At 39.5% G+C, this 21,219-nt stretch overlaps 1 protein-coding gene across 3 annotated transcripts in view; it reads left to right on the top strand.

The window, feature by feature from the left end:
- Positions 1-20,665, top strand: part of LOC124154628 — a 126,649-nt gene extending 105,984 nt beyond the window's left edge. For all 3 annotated transcript variants that reach the window (XM_046528488.1, XM_046528473.1, XM_046528479.1), the window contains 2 exons: positions 12,155-12,344; positions 19,789-20,665. In XM_046528488.1, coding sequence (XP_046384444.1) covers positions 12,155-12,344; positions 19,789-20,085 — 487 coding nt within the window. In that variant the 3' untranslated portion in view covers positions 20,086-20,665. The remainder of the gene's footprint in view (positions 1-12,154; positions 12,345-19,788) is intronic.
- Positions 20,666-21,219: the final 554 nt, after the last annotated feature.

Here is a 21,219-nt window from a genome sequence, read left to right as displayed (position 1 = left end):
ATAGATTTACACACTAAGAATTGGAGACATAGGATTGTAGGAAAATGCAAAATTAAACCCCCAAAAGGTAATTTCTTGACGGTGGCATTATATCATCCATAGGGGGACTGGGGCATAATGGAAATTTTTGTGGTATAACTGAACGGAACAATGATAAGTTTTGCTTATCTCATTCTTGCTTGTTGAGGTGAAGTCCAACAGGAAAAGAGTGGATGAGACAGTTGTTTTTCAACTGTTTTCATACATCCTTTTCGCTTATTAGCATTTTCGTTCCCATTGGCCAGTTATTTTAGCTGAAGTGTAAGTGGTAGATATCCCAAACAAACATCATCCACATTATCTCAGATTCTGAAAATTTGATGTCCGAATTTGCCCATGGCTCCTGCTAATTTGACCGATGGAAGTAATAAATTCCCTATGACAATTATTTCCTTATTTTAGGTAAGTAAAATCAATATCTGAAACTGAAATGTGCTCACTAGAGATCAGTTGGGATGGTATAGTGTTTGATAGGGTGCTACTGATTTCAGCAGGAGTCTGTGGGTGAGTGCAGCAGGTGACAGTGAAACAAAGTGGAAATACTCAACTGAAGCTGGTAGGATATTGTACATAGGATGTCATGGTATGAATTTGTGAATGGCCTTATGTTCTCGGTACTGTCTAGATTAAAGAAATCTTCCCTGACATAAAGCATGCATTAGACTGAATGATGTTACTCTATGGCACTGGAAGATGGGTTACATGGTAGTAAGGGGGATCGGGTTGGTGTGGTGGCTAGAGTGTTGGCTTCCTACCCGGTGGGCTCGGGTTCAAATCCCAGCAGTGGCAGAGAATTTTCCGAGACTGCCCGATCCCTGCTTGAATGTTGTGTGGAGGACATTTCAAGCACAACACTCCGTCCGTCGGATGGGACGTTAAGCCGTGGTCCCCTTGGCGCCTTTCGTTAAGAGCAGGCTAATGCCGACGCCGGGTTTCTCTCCACCCTTCCTTCCATACCCTAACCTCATGGCGCAAATGACCTCAGCTGTCGGTCGCCTCCTTCAAATACCATACCATACATGGTAGTAAGTTCAGAGTGAGATGGGCTGCACAAGTTAAAACCATATGAAAATATTTTCCATTTGAATTTCATAATTTTAAATATGAAATTTATTACCCGTATGAAATTATATACCCAGTACATACCTAATTTCAGGTATTTTTGGGTTAGAAATTGAAAATTCCATGATGAAATTTTTCACAGGGAAGACGTTACAAATGAAATAAACAGCTGGAGAGAGAATAAATGCTCAGATAACAGAAAGGAAAGGGAACGTAGAAACATATATGATGAAAATTAGATAAAAGAGGATGAAAGTTTGATGAAAAGAAAGAAAATAGCTGAAAGTCAAGAAAGAGACACAGTTGAAGAATGTAATTCAGCAGCTCCACATTTAACTGGCCTACAAGGAGTTATGTCTTATTCCTGCAGTAGTCATTGATGACATACTCCACTACAGCATGTGAAACCTGCTGTGAGAGATTGTGTGTCTCACATGATACCCAAGAAAAATTATCCTCGGCAGAAGATTCTTTAAGGAGAACCTTTTTTAACCCTTTCTCTGTAGCAAGAGATGGCATGATGCTGCGTAAGCATTTAAGGGTTTTCTGAACTGAGGTTAGAAGTTTCTCTGCCGGATACATATTTCTCCCACTACAGAGAATTGTGTCATCTTTGCAGAAGTTCTCCCCAATTACCGACCCATCTGTATATAAGGAACTAGTGCAGTTAGTGCAGTCGTTGTGCTGCAAAATATTCCTCACAATCTTATTATTTAATCTTAAGAGGTGCACCTGATGGGATATTGACTCAACTGGTTGAGGGTCATCAGCTGAGAATGTAAATGTTACTTCAGGTGAGGTCTCCAGTTCGTCCGGAATGGCATTTACAAATGGTTCCATATCAGATAGAAAATCATCTGTATCGGGCTTACAATTGCCACCCTTGGAACCTACCCTTGGCGTTCCACTGACCATCGACAGCTTGATGGCAGATGTGAATTGTTGCACAGTGGGATTGCTATTGCAACCACAGTGGAACCTTACACTTCCAAAAGTATTTTCTAGGGGGTCCTGGTTCAGCCTCCTGGTTTCGAGGCGTGTTACCCCCTCTTTGTGTAAACGTGCCCATATAAGTTTTACGGCCCTTTTAGTGGTCAAGTGGTGGTGGTGGTAGTAGTATAGTAATCCACCCATCCAGAGACATAGGACGAATAACTTTAAGTATTTTCGGTTTGCCTGGAGGCAGCAATACAATGTTCCCATCTGGGCTATATTTTACCTTCAAATAAATACCTAAAAGATTTTAGTCTCCGCGACGCGGATTCCCAAAAGGGATGTGAGGACTGCCAGGATACATGGGGGACTGTAAATCTTCCACTCCTGATTTCCCTTCACAACTATTTACGCTGTGAAATAAATGAATGACGAAACACAAAAATTCAGCAGTGATCCCTGCTCCATAGTCCGTAAGCCCTGTAACACACAAAGTTGCACGATTAATAAAATGTAAACAATTGCCAATTCAACATCACCTTCACCAATAATCATGTACTTTCATCATATGAAACCCACCAAGCCCAACAAAGACACCCATTTGAGATGCCAATGAATGGCTGAAAACTTGAGCTGCCAAGGACACTTTCATTTTTTCCCTCCATTTTGGATTAAAGCAGGCATCAGTCATCTTTGGAAATGCCACAACATTGCCACTATACTGCCTGCTTAGGGTCACTGCTTCTTCAATGTGAGCCCGTTTGCCCAGACCCATGACTTCTGCACCACCAATAACAACCTAATCAGGAGAAAGGAATAGAATCAAGGTTACATGGTGATGAATTAGAGGAATCGAAATAACTCTATACATTTAAAAAATCCAAATGGAACATGTACTTACCTTTCCCTCGATGCAATACTTAAGAAACATATTCCTAGTGCATTTTAATAAATGGGGTGGATCATACACATAAATTTCTTCATTATGGATTCTGAAACAAATATGTCATGTATATAAATCTTAGTTGATTTGATTAATGTAATGATTCATTAATGAATTGAATTGATGATTGAATGAATTTATTCATTTTTTTCTTCAATTAACTGTTAGACAAAAATACTTAGGCGAAGTAAGAATACTAATACTGGCAAAAATTAGCTGTTCCTTAATGAATTTCAGTTATTTACAACAGATTACTTTAATTTTGATAAATGGATTCATTCAGAAGCCAAATTTAAATTATCTTACACAAGTAAAGAATTCATAAGTGCATTTTCAATGCAGGCACTTCATGCAAGAATGACAGCTATCTATGCATGCAGTACAAATTTTATTCAGTGGGCATTCTGTTATAATGAATACCCCATTAGGCAACTACACATTTACAACATGCACTAAAATAAAAAAAAAATAAAGGCCTGATAATCCTGAGGCGACTGATTAGATCCCTGCCTGGACAGCTTCTCCACCGTCGGCATGGATACTACGTTCTGTTGACTCCACCTCTGGAAACCAGATGACAGACTTGTCCTATTGGGATTCCAGAGGTTTACGGGCCATTAGAATCACCCCATATGCAAAATAATATACCTTATAGCTTACCTTATATAGGGAAGAATTTTTGTTGACCCCATACCTCTCAGAGCAGAAGTATTATTACTACCCATATCACGCACTGTTGCAGCCACCTGAAGCCCAGTATCTTTTAGGGCAGTAATTACTTCAACCAGCAGCTTCGAAAGTATTGTGGCTGGTGTACTTCCAGAGCTAAAATAAAATGCTACTGGTTGCTTCCACTTCTGCGTTAGCCCCCGAACCATAAACACCAATGCCTCCGAGGCAATCACATTCTTTCTGCCTTCACCACCAAAGTCCTGGAAGCCCTCAATGAGATCAAGGCGAGGATTGTAAACAAGAGAACGTTTGATGGACATTTCATCGAAGAGGAGAGCACATATTTTATCTTTTTCTTCCATTCTCCTCACACGTTGTTTAAGAAATTTAAAAATGAATGGATTTATTCCAGGAGAGAAAGGCATGCACTGAAGGAGAGATTTTAATGTAGTTACAGATGGAACATTTAAAATGGATGATAGATAACGGTATGCTTTAGGGCTTCGTTTATAAAATGATAGGAACACTATCTTTTCCTGAGTGGTCCACCGTCTTGCATTTTTATGTAAAGTTGAGTTCCTCACAAGGGAGGCCAATATCTTCTTCGATCCATTGGAATTGATTGAAGATAGAAGCTTTTCCACTGTATCTGACTCTCTTTTAATTATTATGGAAATATTTTTTAAAGACTCCTGCCTTTCCTTCATATAGGAAGCCCTTTTAGAGCACTGACGCAGCTTCTGATAAAGGTGCTTCTTCCTCGGAGTGGATTCCATCAATCTCCGGCAGCTAAAGTTCTTAATGAGAGATTTTGATGTTTTGGGAGTGGATGTGTTTGGTACTGCATGGGTCACTTCTTTATGTCCACTTGAAGAGGCAGGAAAAGAGTGGGAGGTGACAGGAAGAGGCACGGTATCAGATGGAAGGATTGAGGACAAGAGTGATGTGGAACTAGGGATTTTATTTGACAATGGACATTGAGGTGCTTGAGTAATGGGACTAAATAAGGGGAATGTGCCTCTGGATAAAAAGCAGAGGGAACAGAGGTGTTTGAAGGAGGTGATTTTTGAGGTTTCACAGGTGAAAGAATGCAGTGGTATTGGGGGGGTGGAGAGGTGGAAGTAGCCAAGTCAGAAAAATCAGGACTGGCAGAAGAAGATTCAAGCAAAGAAGCAGAGGTCATGCAGTTGGTAGACGAAGTGTGGAAAATGGATGGCAAAGCTCCTATATGCAGCCTTTTTCTGATGGGGCACATGAACTGCTCAGGAGTGAAATGATATTCACACAGGAAATAAGATTTACAAATCTTATTCATAGGCTTATTCATTAAAATAGGGTTATTGGCTCTTTTAACCCATTCCATACACATTCCTGAAATAAGTGTAAAAATATGTATGATTGAAAAATGAGCATGGTTGTAAACAGACAGAAAAATTGATGGATTCAACTCTTTTACATACACAACCAACCTAACATGTAGCTGGTGATCAATGTTCACCAAGGTGCCTGGGTGGGCTCATGGTCTCCATAAACATCCAATTACAAATCATAACATAATCAGAGGATCAGTGGACATGGAAATTAAGCAATAGTAAGGAGGAGGCAATTCACAGGTATGACATTGACAGGAAAATGGGAGAATATACACGGGGTAATGAGAGTTTGTTGATTAATGGAGAGGGATATGACAAAGTCAGGAAGGGGAAGAGGCATTGCACCTTAACCTCACCAACACCTCCCTTTTTCTGGACTATGCCATACTTCTACACTGCTTCCTTCTTCCCATTCCTTTGTTTCCACCAGCTGAATGATATTATTCTCCAGCTACGATTGGATATTTGTGGAGTTTAAAACTTCATTCCAGTACCTTGATGATGACTGTTAACTAATAGAAACTTAGATTGGTTGTATACCTATAGGAATCTTACATCTTTTCATTTGCCCATTTTAATAATGTGGTCCCACAATGTGAAGCCAGGAGATCTAATTTTCATGGCTGTTCATGTCAGCTGCTCGTACTCTTTTCATTCTTCTATTTTTAATGGGGAACTCATCAGAAGCATTTTCCAGAATGATCCGCATTTGCGCTTATCATTGTAAAAATTGTAAATGCCTTTCCAGTCTGAATTAGTTTAACACATTTTTCTTTAAAATTAGTATAAGCGATGCTTGTATTGCTTTTGAATCCTTTCATATTATCTTATGCCACTCGATAACTTTACAGAGGTATCATAAAGGAATAAACAATTAAATCTCTATGCATTAGTATTTTTAAGTGTAAGTGTAGATGTGTATTGTGGTTAATCGCGAAACATTTATTTTTCGATGAAGTATGAATTTAAAGAATTGGTCAGGAATCAATTAAATGGCATGCCCTTTGCGGTAATCCTGAAGTTGAAACACGAGCATCATCTCCAGCTTCTTCGTCAGCTGTAGAATGAATGGTGAGGAAAGGAGAGGGTTGGAAAAGGGAAAAGAGGGGTAAGGGGAGAGGTGTATGGGGGGGGGGGGGAGTTAGGAATAGGGGTTAGGATGCGACGTTCAGGCCCGGAATGCTATTGGCTTGAAAGTGCCAAATGCACGCCAATTCGAGGGTGTGGAGGTTGAGGGCGGAGTCGGTGGGAGGGAGGGAGGCAATAATGGATACTTTGTATATATATAAAATGGAGGAGGGAAAATTCATTCTACGATACATATATAATGAATCAATATGTAACCGTAAAGCAATTACACAACAGTACTCACAGCAATTCATTGCGGGGGAATGAATGCACTTTCAAAGGCTCGTCGCGAGTACGCCTTCTTCCACAATTGATCGCGCAACACTTCCTAGCAGAAGACATTTTGCTTTCGAAATGTTTGAATTCCTTGCCGGCAGACCGGCAAACGATTTTTACTATTCCCTTCTGTGATTGGCTCCTCAACCATGTATACCAGGCTAAGGAGAACACACTCTTTCGAAAATTTGATGCCATCGACTGCAGCGCCTCTGGCCGTGCCGATTAAAGTTATTTCCCCCTGTACCGCGCTGTCCGACCCCCCTCGCCTACCAGTTGACTCACCGTGGCAAAGGCGCAGCCAATGTGATATATGTACGCAGTTTGCGTTGCCTAAAGTTTCCAGTCCGTCTCGTCTTGTTTGAATGCACTTATGCTACGCTTGTTTCTTCCGAAATTGTCCTATTCGGACTAATTTGAATATTAGTAGCCTTGTTGTAACTATAAATCTTTGTGTCAAACAATTAGAGCTTAAAAAACTTAAATTCTGTCAGATATGCGTCGCGTTACATCTCTTTCTTTTTTTGAACCTCGTGCGTGTCTTACAGTTATTGAAAGCTATCGAGATATCTTAGGGCTCAGTAGATGACTCACCTAGCATTTGGCCTCCATAAACTGAGAGATCGATCAAGGTCAGTTGGTGAGACGGGGTAGGGATGAAACACGTTTCCATTGTTCCCCTGTAACTTGATGTTTTCCTATTTTCTTGTGAGGTCTCGGAAAGGAAAGAAACGGCAGAGGCATTGGCTGATGGAGGGCCGAATGTGGCTCCATTAAATGTACGACGTGTTTATTATCCTACGGCGCTGAGATTGCCCCGATTGTTGTCCAAGCTCTTGGGAAGGTTCATGCTATGAGCCTGTCGTGTATTGCCTTGAAATTTTCCACGACTGCAATTCTATTGCAATACTCCTGCGAGAGCATTTAAACAAAATTGTTCGTGAATAGGACAAGCATCGTAGAGCAACGACCTATGCAAAGAGAGGATCGGAACTCTTTCTACTCCCTCTTATGCCGCTATTACCGCCGCAGTTATCAAAATTTCTTCTTTCAATTAATATTGAAAAAGGAAAATTCGATAACTGTTGAAATTCCAGGCATACTGGAATTTCGACAGTTATCGAATATACGTCAGCAACACCGCGCGATAGTATTAAAAAAATGCCGCAAAACTTTTTTCTTCATAGCTTCGATGCTCAAAATAGGGGTGCGCCTCTTACGCACGCTTGTACGGTATTTGGTTCCTCTACCCATCGTTCCCCGCACTAACGTCGTCTGCACCTGGCACGTACGGTGACGACATTAGCGGGGAACTAGGCGAACTACAATCTCACATGTTTTCACCATTCATTTGTTCACTAATACAATCATTCAAATTCAAGAAATACAAGCAATGCAACACAAAAAAATATCACACACTAATAAAATAAACCATCTGGCACATATTTAAGGGGTTCCGTCACAGTGTACATAACAAAAGTCATCAGTATGGTTCATGTACTATCTAGGCCTGATTAACCCTTGACTGGGCGCCCCCTTCCTACACTTAAGTGGTCGTGTGGTGCACTTTGTACGCCATCGGTTTCAAAAGCGAAAATTAAGTTTTATGTCAACAAACATCAAACTGTTATTTATTTTTTATTTTACGGACCTTTATTTTTTAAATTAACCCTTTCATTGCGTAGCATTTTCTCAGAGTTGTTTCACATTAGCGGAGAATTTTTTTTCACTGCAGCCACTTTGTTTTTTGAAAGTATGAATACAATTTCAATAAAAAAAAGGATTTTTATATTCATTTGAGTATTTATTAAACAATTTGTTCATGGCATCACAGTGATGCTGAACTATTGGTGAAGGTGGGTGGCAGTAAGCAGGCAGTAATACTTAAAAAAAAATGCAATTTACTGTCACAAAATGAACTTCAGGCAAACCACAAACCCTGCCAAAGAGTCGACCACGGCACACGGAACAAAGGAGAAGGGGTGAAGGGAATAATTTGGGAAGTGGGAAAGAAAGGGCTCCCAAGCTTACGTAGTTTGGCGGTGTCTGGCGACGAGGCAGCCCCGGAGCGGTGTGAGTTGAGAGGGCACAACATGCCACAACGGGCGAATCCCAAGAAAAAGCCCAGATCTTCTTGCTCTCCCAAATATATAGGGAGCCCGCAATTAGATTCCTTCCGCAGCGACGGACTGAGACAGTCGACCAGCTAGGGCTAGTCCGAAGACTCGGCCTACGCCCCGCTGTGAGGTCGTACTTCCACTGCTTACAATGGGTTGTTCTCGGATCGGAGCCTCAGTAGATGGCTCAATGCCATCCGCACCCATGTGATATATGCTCTGGATATTTATGCAACCCGTTACACAAACATGAGGAACGACGGACAACATATTTTTACGTAGCAACTAAGAAGCATGAAATAATTTCTGAAATGATGGCGGAATTGAATTATAAATAAGATAAATATTTTTTCAGATGTCATCCACTATCCCTGCATCATATTTTGGGTAAATAAAAGTTTTCGAATTAGGCCATTAGGCTCGGAAAGCATATATAATGTTATACAGTGTTTGTGACGCCAAAGCAACATAGACTCATGAAGCAGGGTTCTTTACCCAGATAGTAAATTTCTTTCATTCTTTGAGTGAAGAAATTCAAAAGGGCCGAATTTTATGCAAGAGGTCTGTTGGTATCGGATCATCTACTCCAGGGTTCCAGCCAAAATGCATGCAACGGAAAATTAGTTCAAATCGGTCTTGGGAAAAATTGCTGTGACGGCAAGAAAAATCGAAAATATTTTCCTACCTTTTCCAATAATCTGGAATGGATGGCCATCTTACAATACTTCATACAATCATACATTAGGTATATCAGACCAAAAATGTCTCCCATTCCCCACGAGTAAGATTCCTATGCTAGGTTATCCTCGAAGAACTGCATGTTGAGACGCATTGGCAATATGGACCAAAGCCTTTCAGACGAGAATATTTCCTCCAGCTCCCGCATACTTGCATCCTCAACGTATACCTCAGTTAACACCTATAACATATACTTCAATAAAATATTATAACACCTATAAAATACACAAGAATGATGAGGTTGCTCTTTTGCAGTCAGAAAAAGATGTGAGCATCAACATTTGCAACCGACGTACAAGAAATTTGTATCTGTCTAAACGTGTATGTTCCAGATACAATGGCAACGTATAATAATCCAAAAATAATTGTTTCTTTGAGCATAGAAATTTTTCTGACTTTCTTTTCTGATTATAATAGCTCTATTTGGTCAAAGTAAAATATGTAAATTGCTTCAAAGTTAAAAAAAAACCTTCGCGGTGAAGACTCAATGCAGTGTTCCTTGTATACACTTGAGTAAATTGTGCCAGAGGTAGTTTTATTGCGAGGAGATATTCTAAGCCAAGTTCACCAAAGGCTGATACATAAACGGTCCTTGGGGTTTGAAAATAGGAATAAAATTAAAAATAAAGGTTTCTCCCATATTCCACTAACAGGCTTAATATATGTAAATACTGAAATGTCCAATAGAAAAAGGCCATACGGTAATATTAGAAAAAATAAAATCTCTATAGAGGAGTGAAAATGCACGCAATTGAAAGATGTCCGAAAGAGAGACTGTACTAATGTCGAGAGTTGCAAAATCTGAGAAGGAAGAGCTGACCTTCCCCATGGCATGCACACAACAGAATACTTGCATGCATTTCTAATAAGAATGGCAAAAATGCTTCTAAAAATAGAGATAACAGGCAACTCAGAGCGACTTGTAGTCTATTCCGCGGTGACGTAAAACGACTCTTTTATTTGATCCCCGAAATTCGATCATTTTTTCCCCAAGGATTTCCCCAATTCTAATTTCTCATTCAAAATGAAAAAATATAAAAGTTTTCCTAGAACCTCCATTATTTCCCGTGAATAACGAATTGGTGGTCGTAATTATTCCCACCTAGTAACTTTAACAAACTCATACGAAATAAATGAGAAAAAGTCGAAAAAATCTATTTCTTTTTCCGTAACCAATGTAATGAAACCCCTATTGAAAGGATCGTTCAGAAAATGAGTTGGAAATATATTATGGAAGAATTTTATGAGCTATAACGGCATTATGTAAATATTAAGTTTAAACAATAATAAAAACAGCAACAGATTATTCAACTGTGTTTAGCGTGTATAAAGTGACCGTATTTTGAAATACGAAAATATTTTTCGACGATGAGATGGAAGGAAGATTATGTCTAAATATTGTTAACAAAAATTTTAGTAGGACTAAAACGAGAATAATAACCTTCAAATGTGGCTATATTTAGTACAAATATTCAGAATTGTAAAGAAAATATCACATTAAAATTTTTTGTAATGGCGAAAAATCTTACAAATTAAAAAAAACTCCATAAATGTTTTTAAAAATTGCTCAACAAATATGAACTTTTTTCAAAAACGGAAGGCATATCCAGGTGGCCTAATCCATTGCGTGTGCGGGAAACCATCATGAGAGTAGACAAAACAGAGCGGAGGAGCGTAGGGAGCGATTGAAGGACATAGGCCGGCGTGGCATCTATGTGATGCCACCCTCCCGTTGGCAGGACCTACGCTGGGCATCAATGCTATGCCATCCGTACTCAAAGGGTTAAAATGTAACTTAAACATGTTAATTAACAAATTTTATTATTATACAAAGTATTTTTGAGGACATAATTATTCTTATTAGGAAACAAACCTATTCACTGATGGTTCCGTTGCTTTCAATACAGTCAATGCTAGTATAAACAATGGTACCCATATGATTTTTGCTAGTAAATTTTGCGCATGTACTGCATTTCAACGTGGTGTTATTGTTTTTACCTTTTATTAAATTAGAAATCTCAGCATTTCATGAAATTTTCATGTAAGCGTCAAAACCTCCGGTGGTACACCTATGTCCTAATCGGTCACTTCTCAGGTGGAGGTCTTCTCCGATTCTTCAATGCCTCGTTACCCTCCCTGTTGCGTTTCTCCAAGTAGTACACGCTACTTCAATTTTTATTCATCCTTGGCTATGTTTCTGCCAGTGGCATAGCGAGGGGGGGTTTTGGTGGATAAAACCCTCCAAGAGCTCAGAGAAATATTTAAATTTAATCCATTTCACGTAATTGGATTAGGATTACTTATAGAATAGTGTTAGGATTAATCAAATATCCCCCAGAAAGCCTTAAAACTCCCCATTTTGAACCATTAAACTTAAAAGTTTTCTTGAGAAGGACCCCCACAAATCTATGCAATACCCCTACACCCCTTAGTGTTAGTTGTGCCTAAAGCCCCCCCTATCCTTAATTCTTAGCTGCGCCCCTGGTTTCCGCTACCGTTAAGCCTGCCTCCAACAAGCTGAGTACTTTTCTGCCTTTTTCCTGCTGACAAAGGCATCTAAATCAAGATAGGAACATATCCTTCTTGATCGAAAGAAAAACGCATTCTGGCAATGTGCACGGCAGTCCTTCCGGAGAGGCTAAAACTTCTTCAAAATCAATTGCATTCAAATACGTGGATTTCGTTGTTGGATTTGGATGTATGTTTTTCAGTGCTTGTGAATTAACAACAAAATACAGGGCCCCATGTAACTCCCAAGCACTGCGAATCTAATTTCTGGCTTCATGCCTGGGACATAGTCATCATCATCCCATTGTTCAGCGTGAAGTGGGTGCTGGTGGAATTTGATAATTGCATGGTTATCTCCTTTGTAGGTGTGGTGTTTCCGTTCTGAGTCGCAACTTCTCAGCCCACCTGTCTGTCCACCAGGGAAGCCGTCCTTTTGACTGCAACCACTGTGGGAAGTCCTTTCGCACCAAAGAGCACCTCAAGTCACACCTCAATTGCCACTCAGAGGAGAGGGCCTTTGAGTGCCACATCTGCGGGAAGAAGCTTAAGAGGAAGGTATGTGTGCAATTTGAATATAAATAAGACCTTAGGCAATGATTTTATGGGAATTGGAAAGGTGTGGTGTGTGGCTAGAGCACCTACATGTTGGCTTCCTGCCCTGTGGGTCAGGTTTAAAATGCCAGTGGCGACACGGAGGTTATTCACCAAATGCCCATGCTTGAGTGCATTGTGGAGTGCTCTTCAAGGGTGGAGAGCTCCGTTTGAAGGATGGGACGTTTGAACGCGTGCTCCTTGGCATCTTTCGTCATGAACAGGCTAACGTCAAGGCTACATTTCCCTCTACTTTTCCTTCCTCACCCTTCCCAAATTGTGCAGATGACCTGAGCTGTGGTAGCAGAAATGGTGTCGAGTATGTAGTACCAAGTTGTCACTCATTCACTCATCCAGAAAGAAACTACATGCCTGCATTGGCATTCAAATTTTCTGCACATTCAACAGCGATTTTATTTTTTTAATTTCCCATGCCCCCGTAAAGCCTTTACACAGGTTTTTTCAACATCAACAATGCACAACATAAACATCCATGCTCTGGTTAGGGATCACCTACCCAGGCAGGATTCGAACCTGCGACCTACGGGTTGGCAGGCGAGGACTTCACCCCACCGCCACCAAGGCCGGCTTTTCATCATTTCGCTCCACACCTGGTGTTTTTCCCGCAACCAAGACAGGATTTATTTGCCATTTCTACGACTTCCAGTCATGATTTTTATGAGCCTGACATTTTCACGACCAAATTGGAGTGGGGACTTAATTTTTGGTAAGGTTTTTCTACCAGTTAAGGAGATTTGGATGGAGTACAGTTGGATCTGGAGTTAACGTCTTCGCATTTAACGTTTTTACGCATTTAGCGTTTATTTTTTAGGGTCCCGATTCATTCCCTATTAGGACAATGTAAAAGTTATCCAAAATTAGAGTTTCCACATTTTGTGTTTTTCCGCATTTTGTGGTTTTCCACATTTATGGTGGTGAAAATTTTTCCTGCACAAGATTTTTTTGCCTGATTTAACGTTTTTTCATGACGGTTCATGCAAATGATTATCCAAATCTTCGAATTTCTGCTCATCAACAAGAAGAGTCTCATGAAAGTTTATCTAGAGTCGATAGAATCAACCGGGAAACGCTTCTTCAACTGCTTTCTTCCTTGAATGCAGTGCTGGGACCTTCAACTCGCAAGCTGGGTGATTTTTCTTCTCGTAATGTTTCTCTCCCCTTCTGATCCAAACACCAGTCACTTTTTGTATCAGATCCGATCTAATGGAGCTAAGTCATCCCTTAATAACCTCTAACTACCTTATCCTTCGCTTCTTGAACTTGACTTCGATGATACGTGACGACTGAAGACACGAGTTATCCTCGGAGGGCCTCTACAATGACGGTTTTCTCGTAATCCCTTTCAACTCTACTCTCTACGTGCAGTCCAATGTTAGCCCAATATTTTTCCAGTTGGCTACTTTCTCTTTTCAAAAGAGGACGCCCAATATCATTTGTGCAGTTCACTAGAAGATTCTTTCTATAATCCATTCCAAGGTCAGTTTCCACGGAGGAACAGCGAAAGAACCTAGGAAGTGTTTCCCCTGTCATGATCGTGAATGAGAGCATTCTTTCCCTACGGAACAACATTATTTTACATCGTAATTTAGATATCCCAGAGCCCATTTACTGACATGCGGCTGGTTGATATCGCTGTCGATTCAAATATATTTACTACTTACTTCCTCGGCACTGCAGCCCGGTATGGGCTTTGGCCTCCCTCAAGACGCCTGTCCATTCTCTCCTGTTCTGCACTTTCTCCCACCATCTGACAATCCTCATAGCCTTTACGTCTTCTTCCACATCCTGCATCCATCTTTTCCTCGGTCTTCCTCTTTTTCTCTTTCCATCCATATTTCCATGTAGAATCTTCTTAGGCATCCTTTCTTCACTCATTCTTTTTACATGACCTAGCCAAGCTAGCCGTTGGGTCTTCACAAATCTCACTATGTCTTCGCCTTGGATAATATTTTCTATTTCTTTGTTTGTTCTTATCCTCCAAGTTACCCCATCTGTCACGGGACCATATATCTTTCGCAAAACCTTCTGTTCAAATATCCGCAGAGCTTTCTTGTTTCCAGCGGAGATGCTCCACGTTTCTGCTCCTTATGTCACGACCGGTCTGATAAGTGTCTTATAGATCTTGAATTTCATCTTTTTATATAGAAGAGTTGACTTCAGGAGCTTAATATTAGCAAAGTAAGCCCTATTTCCAGCCATTATCCTCTTGTTGATCTCTTCTGTCATTGAATTCCTACAGTTTAAATTAGTACCGAGGTAGCTGAAATATTTCACATTTTCAAAGTTGTAATGCCCAAATGTAACTCTTTGAGTCCATCTTCTGTCTTCCGTGGTCGACATTTTCATTTATTTCGTTTTTCTCTCATTGATTCTGAGCCCTATATTCTTACTCTTCTGTTCTAAGATTTTGAATATTTCTTTCAGAGAATCCATATTCCATGCCATTAGAACTATGTCGTCGGCATAGGCACATGCCTGAGTAGATTTATGCACAATTGTCCCCTCTAACTCCAGTTCTTTCATGGCTTCATGTAGACACAGATTTAATAGTACTGCTGATAGAGAATCTCCTTTTCTTACTCCAGTTGTTATCTTAAAGGCTTCACTAGTCTTGACCCCGATATAGGCCTTAGCTTGAGATCCTTCCATAGTCATATTTACCAACTTAGTTTTTTTGGTATTCCAAATCCCTCCAATGCCTTCAACATTTTTCTTCTATTGACACTATCAAAAGCTTGCTGGAAATCAATGAAAAATATATGTAGGTCAATGTTGTACTCATAACATTTCTCCATGCATGCATGTCTCATTACAAAGATTTGGTCGGTTGTTCCTCTTCCCGGCCTGAAGCCACATGGGTATTCACCAAGGATTACTTCAGCATATGTGTTAAGTCTCCTCTGCAGTATACAAGAAAGTATCTTATAAGTGACATTTAGTAATGTGATTCCCCTATTGTTGCTGCATTGCAATTTATCTCCCTTCTTGAATATAGGGCAAATTAAACCAATCTTCCATTTCTCAGGCATCTCTTCTTTCTCCCATATTTCACATATCAGTCTATGTAGGTTCTTTGTTAAATTTTTTCCTCCATACTTGATTAACTCCGGTACAATTTGATCTTCCCCGGAAGCTCTCCCATTCCGCTGCCGTTTTAACGACTCCTCCACCTCATCAATTGATGGCCTACTAATACTGGTGTCCACCCTCACGTCCAACATTTCTCCATCCTCCTCATCTTCCTCATCTATCTCATTGACATTGAGCAATTCCTTTAAGTACTCGGTCCATCTTCCCATTACTTCTTCCTCTGTTCCAACCAACCTCCCATTCTTATCCTTACATGCGTTTGTTCTTGGTTGAAATTTATTTGTCATCCGTTTGATTGCCTGGTATAACTTTCTACTTTCATTTTGTGTGTTCAGTTCCTCAATCTTTTCCACATACCCTTATAAGTACTGTTTTTTCTTTTTTCGTAGTATTTTATTTGCTTGTCTTCTGCTTTCTTTATATCTTTCCACATTTTGTCTTGTCTCTTTCTGGATGGTGTTCCTTCGATCTATATTCTTCCTTTCTATAGCTTTTCTGCACTCATTATCAAACCATTCTTCATTCCTTGTTCTCTTTCTTCCTTCTATGGTCTCCTTTGCAGCCTCTTCCATAGCCTTCTTTATATTAACCCATTTTCTCTCTACCGAGTCATTTACACTCAGGTTCTCTGCTCCTCCTTCTAGTTTCTTACCCAGGATTTCCTGGTATTGGGCTACAGCTGCTGGTTGTCTGAACTTTTCCACACTCCACTGTATTCTCTCGGGTCCTTTAATACGTCCCGCATTCGCAATTCTTTCCCTGAGCTTGGCCTTTACCAAATAATGGTCTGAATCACAGTTCGGGCCTCTTGCAGACCTTATGTCAATGACTGAAGATGCATGTCTTCTGGAAACCAGAACGTGATCAATCAAATATATTTATCTGGTGCTATTTTATGTCAAAAGAGAATGACAATGGGAGTTTTGACGAACTATCACAATCCATAACTCTCAATAAATCGCGCATGCTGGAAAAAAAATCACCACATAATCACGGTAAAATAGATGAGGGCGGAAAAATACGAAAATCCAGCAGGAATCCCTTGGTGGTTGACTTCGACAACTCTGACGAAATTGCCAAACTCCAGAGGCACTGACAATTTTGCAGATGAAATCCAGTTCTGTTGAAGATTAAACCTTTTCACTTAACAAAGTTTAGCTAATCATTATTCAAGGTCCAACCAAATTTTTTTAAAAGCTGCCGAGAAACAAGGTGAGTCGGAGTCAAGGTGATCAGCATGCCAACTCAGTAAGCAACTACTCCCGGCTCCATTCGACCTGCATGAGGCCGCGGATATATGACAAAGAATCTGGTGTTGTCATCGAGTTGAATCACCATTGACTTGCAAGCATACTAGAAATAAGATTCTCCTTTTTTGGATTACCTCGAAATCCAAAATAAGTGCACAGGAGGCTTTTTAAAGACTCATAAATCCCTCGTTTCTAAAGTCAATGCTGAGGCAACAGGAAACGTTAAGTAGGCAAAATCCAGAAAACCTCCCTTTTACTATAGATATTTCTTAGTTTAGAATTCAGGATTAGCAATCTTCTGCTGTCCCTTTATTTCACTCATCTTTATTGATGCAATTACGATTTTTCAAGTACCTACTTACACCTTTTCTTATTGTATTAGAAATGCTATAGTCACCTAAATGTTACTTTTACAGAAAAAATTTTAAAATTTCATCAAGACCACTGAAATATGCGTAAAAATGGAATCACTAATGTCCATAATAATATTCCATGTGGGAATGCTTTTAAGTGGATGTTTATTATAATTTTCTTAAAAATATTTCATTAAAACCATTGTCAACCTCTCATTACTTATTCTTATTACCCATTTTTTTTGCTCATTCCTGAGAAGTATTATCCAATGTTCATTGGGCAGAGAACACTTCATCAATGAATTTTTTGCTGCATGCAGCACCTTTTAGTTACTTAAAATAATATTTTTTAGTCATAAAAAGCCATTCCAATCATAACAGACCCTAAAACCTGAAAAAAATGGCAGGTCCTCATTTAGTGTTTTAAATTTTGTCCCCCCTGAAAAACCTTATATCTGGATTCTACTATATTTGCAAATTATTCTGTCTGTCTCCACTCCCATCTCAGACTACCCTCTTCTAAGCGCAATGTGTACCGCCTACTCCCTTGCATTCTATCCACAAATGCTCTTATTTTACTGCACCTTCCCCCCTTACCAAGCATTCTTGTTTTGTTGCCTCACACAGAAGCGTTTAAACTTTGGTTGAATTTTTTTATGATTGTGAAATGTATTTCTGAAATTTATGTTTCTTCTTAATATTGTTCCTTTTACATCCAATGCTAGCGTAGTAATTTAACGTATATGGCCCTATTGTTGCATCGTAATGGATTGTGTACTTGCAAAATTAAAGTTTTTCCACTGGGTGAGTTTCACCATTGGCTGACACTAATGGAGCAACTCACCTGGTAGTCAACAACATCATTTCATTAAATAAAGCTTCTGGTTGGAATTTTTGTTTATAAATAATGCATTGAAAGTACAGCAAGTATGCGGTTGATCTTGACAAGTCAATTCATTTCTTCGTCTAGTTTTCAGCTTGAGCCACCGTGGCGAAGCATACAGAGATTTTGATGCGAAGAATGTGTTGCTTTCCTCCTGTTTCAATCTGCTCTGTTTTATGGGTTTGTTGCACACTAATTGTTTTTCATAATAATACAATAATTGAATTTAAACGAATAATATATTGATCAGATTTATTATTAGGGATGGACAGAGCCAGGATTTTTTTTGGACCTGGATCCAGATCGGATCCTTGATTTTCAGAGCCGGATCTTCGGATATTTTCAGATCCAAATGCATTTTCAAATTCCTGCTTTAAAACGGAGTAATCATTCAAGTTTCTTCTGGGTACATACAATCAAAGGAATGATTTTTAGATTTACATACACATTTTAATGTTTTTATTGATAGTAAATTATTTTCATAAGCTTTCAAATTATTTTTCAAAAACGATATAATCTTAACACGCTCAGGATGTAAACTGCTACGCTTGCGTTTGGAAATGAAAATAGGTTTCAATCTTCGGATAAACCATTGACTGAATTTTAATATTCCTCTCATAAGTTACCCCCGAATTTCGTCTCTTTCTCACGGCGTACTGACTTGTGTTTCACCCACAAATGCTTCAGTTGCGGTGAGGTGGATTTTGCACTTCCTTGCGATCGTTTCGCGTCAGTGCACGCACAATGTTCTCTTTTTGTCAATGAAAATGTTTCTACACAATGCAAGACATTTTCATCCGTAAATCATTAAATTGAATTGCAACTGTGCACTCTGCAACACAATTAACAGCGTTTAGAACAACATTAGTGTCATTTGTGGCTAGTTGCGAAGACGACCGCTCAGGGTGGGTAGCGCAAGTGAGTGAAGGAGAGGTGGAGGGGAAGGAGAGCATTCCCTTTGTCTTTTACGCAACGTCACAATGAATGAGGGAGTCAAGGATGAATATGTTAGATCATGCTATTTTGTGACGTCGTTGCCTTCAAAGCAAAGCAGGGCGACGTATGTGATACATACAGTTGACGTTTCCAGGCTGTATCTTCTTGTTTGACAGTTTCTGATGTCACGCCTGATTCTTTGAAAATTGTGCTGTTTGGACTATGTTGAATATTGATATCGTCTGGTTGTAACTAAAAAACTTTGTTTCAATCAATTTGAGCTTATAAAAACGTAAATTTGTTAGAAATGCGACATGTTTGGTTTCATTCTTTTTTGAATCTCGTGCACGTCATCCAATTGTCGAAAACTATCGAGACATCTTTCGATCCTGAAAGTCAAAGTTATATCAAGTGTTTCCTGGAAATACAGCCTAGTAAAATTTTATTTGTTACAGAGAAATATAGTACTTAATATTTCTTTCTTCATGTGAAATGTGTTGCTTTCCACCTTAAAATATTCCAGTCTGCTCTCTAAATCTTTTCTCTATTATGTTATCTTCTTTATTCAGTGGGTACAGGATATTGTGTCTTGCAGATTTGAATATGTTTCTTAAACTTATTTAATTGTCATTGCAGACTGATTTGTTCAAAAATATTAATGCATGGTTTTATTAATAATTAATCTGTGAGGGGGATGGCAAAAGCTGTACCACAAGTCAGGCTGACAGGAGCACCCCTTTTAGAGGTCACTGCCATTACCAATATGAAACCTGACTTCACCATTATAAATTGGTGTGAGGAAATACTGTGTATTTGAAGAAATAGAGTGTTTAAAATTTCTTTTCCTGTGAAACGTGTTGCTTTCCTTGTTTCAGCCTGCGCTGCACAGCCACCTACAACTGCACACTCATCAAATCCCACAGTTTCCGTGCGTGGAGTGCGGTCGTGCCTTCCCCACACAATCTCGTCTGAACATCCACATGGTGACGCATTCCGATGAGCGCAACTACCCATGCGCAATCTGCGGAAAGTGCTTCAAGACTGAGGCCGTCATGCAGTCCCACGAGAAAGGTCACTTGAGGAAGTTGCGCCTACCTTGTCCGCAGTGTGCACTTGTATACCAATCCAGGGTTGGGTTGCGCAAGCACCAGAAGAAAAATAACCACTGGTAGGAGTAGAGTGTGTGAGGGACTAGATGATCAATCCAATGATGAAAGATGCGTCAACTCTATTCAACTCTAGTCAACTTTTAATTTGTGTGGAATGCTGGTCATGGAATCTTCACCTATTACAATTTAAAGGTCTTCCTGTGCAATGGTGATGAAATGAATAAGGAAGAAATTATGAACTCTTGAATCGCACAATGCATACGTCAGTAATGTCTCTGAACTTTGAGAAGTACCAATAATTGTTGTGGAAAGGCCACACCACGCAATGTGTCCACACCATTCGTCCATTTTGCCGTTTGTGCGCTTGAGGGCATTTGAGCTTTTATTTGAAAAAAAATGGGATCTATTTTTCCAAAAAGTACTTGTCACATCTGTTTCTGCATTGCTGAATTGTAATTTGAACATCCAACAAGGCTGAAGAAAGTCAACAGAAGCATGTACCCATTGTTTTCCAGAGTGGTGAAGAAGTAACTTTAATGACCGTGTCAATTTCATTAGTTGACACTTGCAATTTTGCAACATTTTCATGTAAAAATATTGTGACCACTTTAATTACTTGCTCCTAAATAAACCTCAAAACTTACATTCTATTTTATTATATGTTCTTCACTATGTTACAAGAAGTGTGGAATAGCGTTATGGCTGAGAAAATATTTTTAATGTTTTAACAAGAATTCGGCATATACGAGGGTCATTCAATAAATCTTTAGAAAATATGTGAATTCATATTTCATCAACAGTTATGTGTTGATGTGGAAAATCCTCAGGCTTCGACTGTGAAAAAGCACCAAAACAGCCTCTGAGTTGACCACGATGACCACTTTACTCTCCAATGCGAGCTAACGCGGTACCCATCGCGCCAAGTTAATTTTCACACCCAAATTTTCGTGCAAACTCTAATTGATTGCACGTTGCGATATGCCTGTGACCTCAACTATCTTGCGAACTTTGATTTTCCTCTCACTTGAAACCATATTGTGGATTTTGTCAAGCACTTCGCAGGTAGACACTTCCACTGGGCGTCTGGAACAACTTTCATTTTTTTAGATGTACGGCCATATATGAAGTCATTCACTCAATTGTAAATAGTTGCAAACACAAGAGCAGATGTAACATGAACTTCATACAGCTCAGCTT

This window comes from Ischnura elegans, chromosome 1 (assembly GCF_921293095.1).
Source record: "Ischnura elegans chromosome 1, ioIscEleg1.1, whole genome shotgun sequence".
NCBI classification, from domain to species: Eukaryota; Metazoa; Arthropoda; class Insecta; order Odonata; family Coenagrionidae; genus Ischnura; species Ischnura elegans.
Note: the sequence above shows the minus strand (reverse complement) of the source record. Positions and strands in the feature narration are given on the sequence as shown.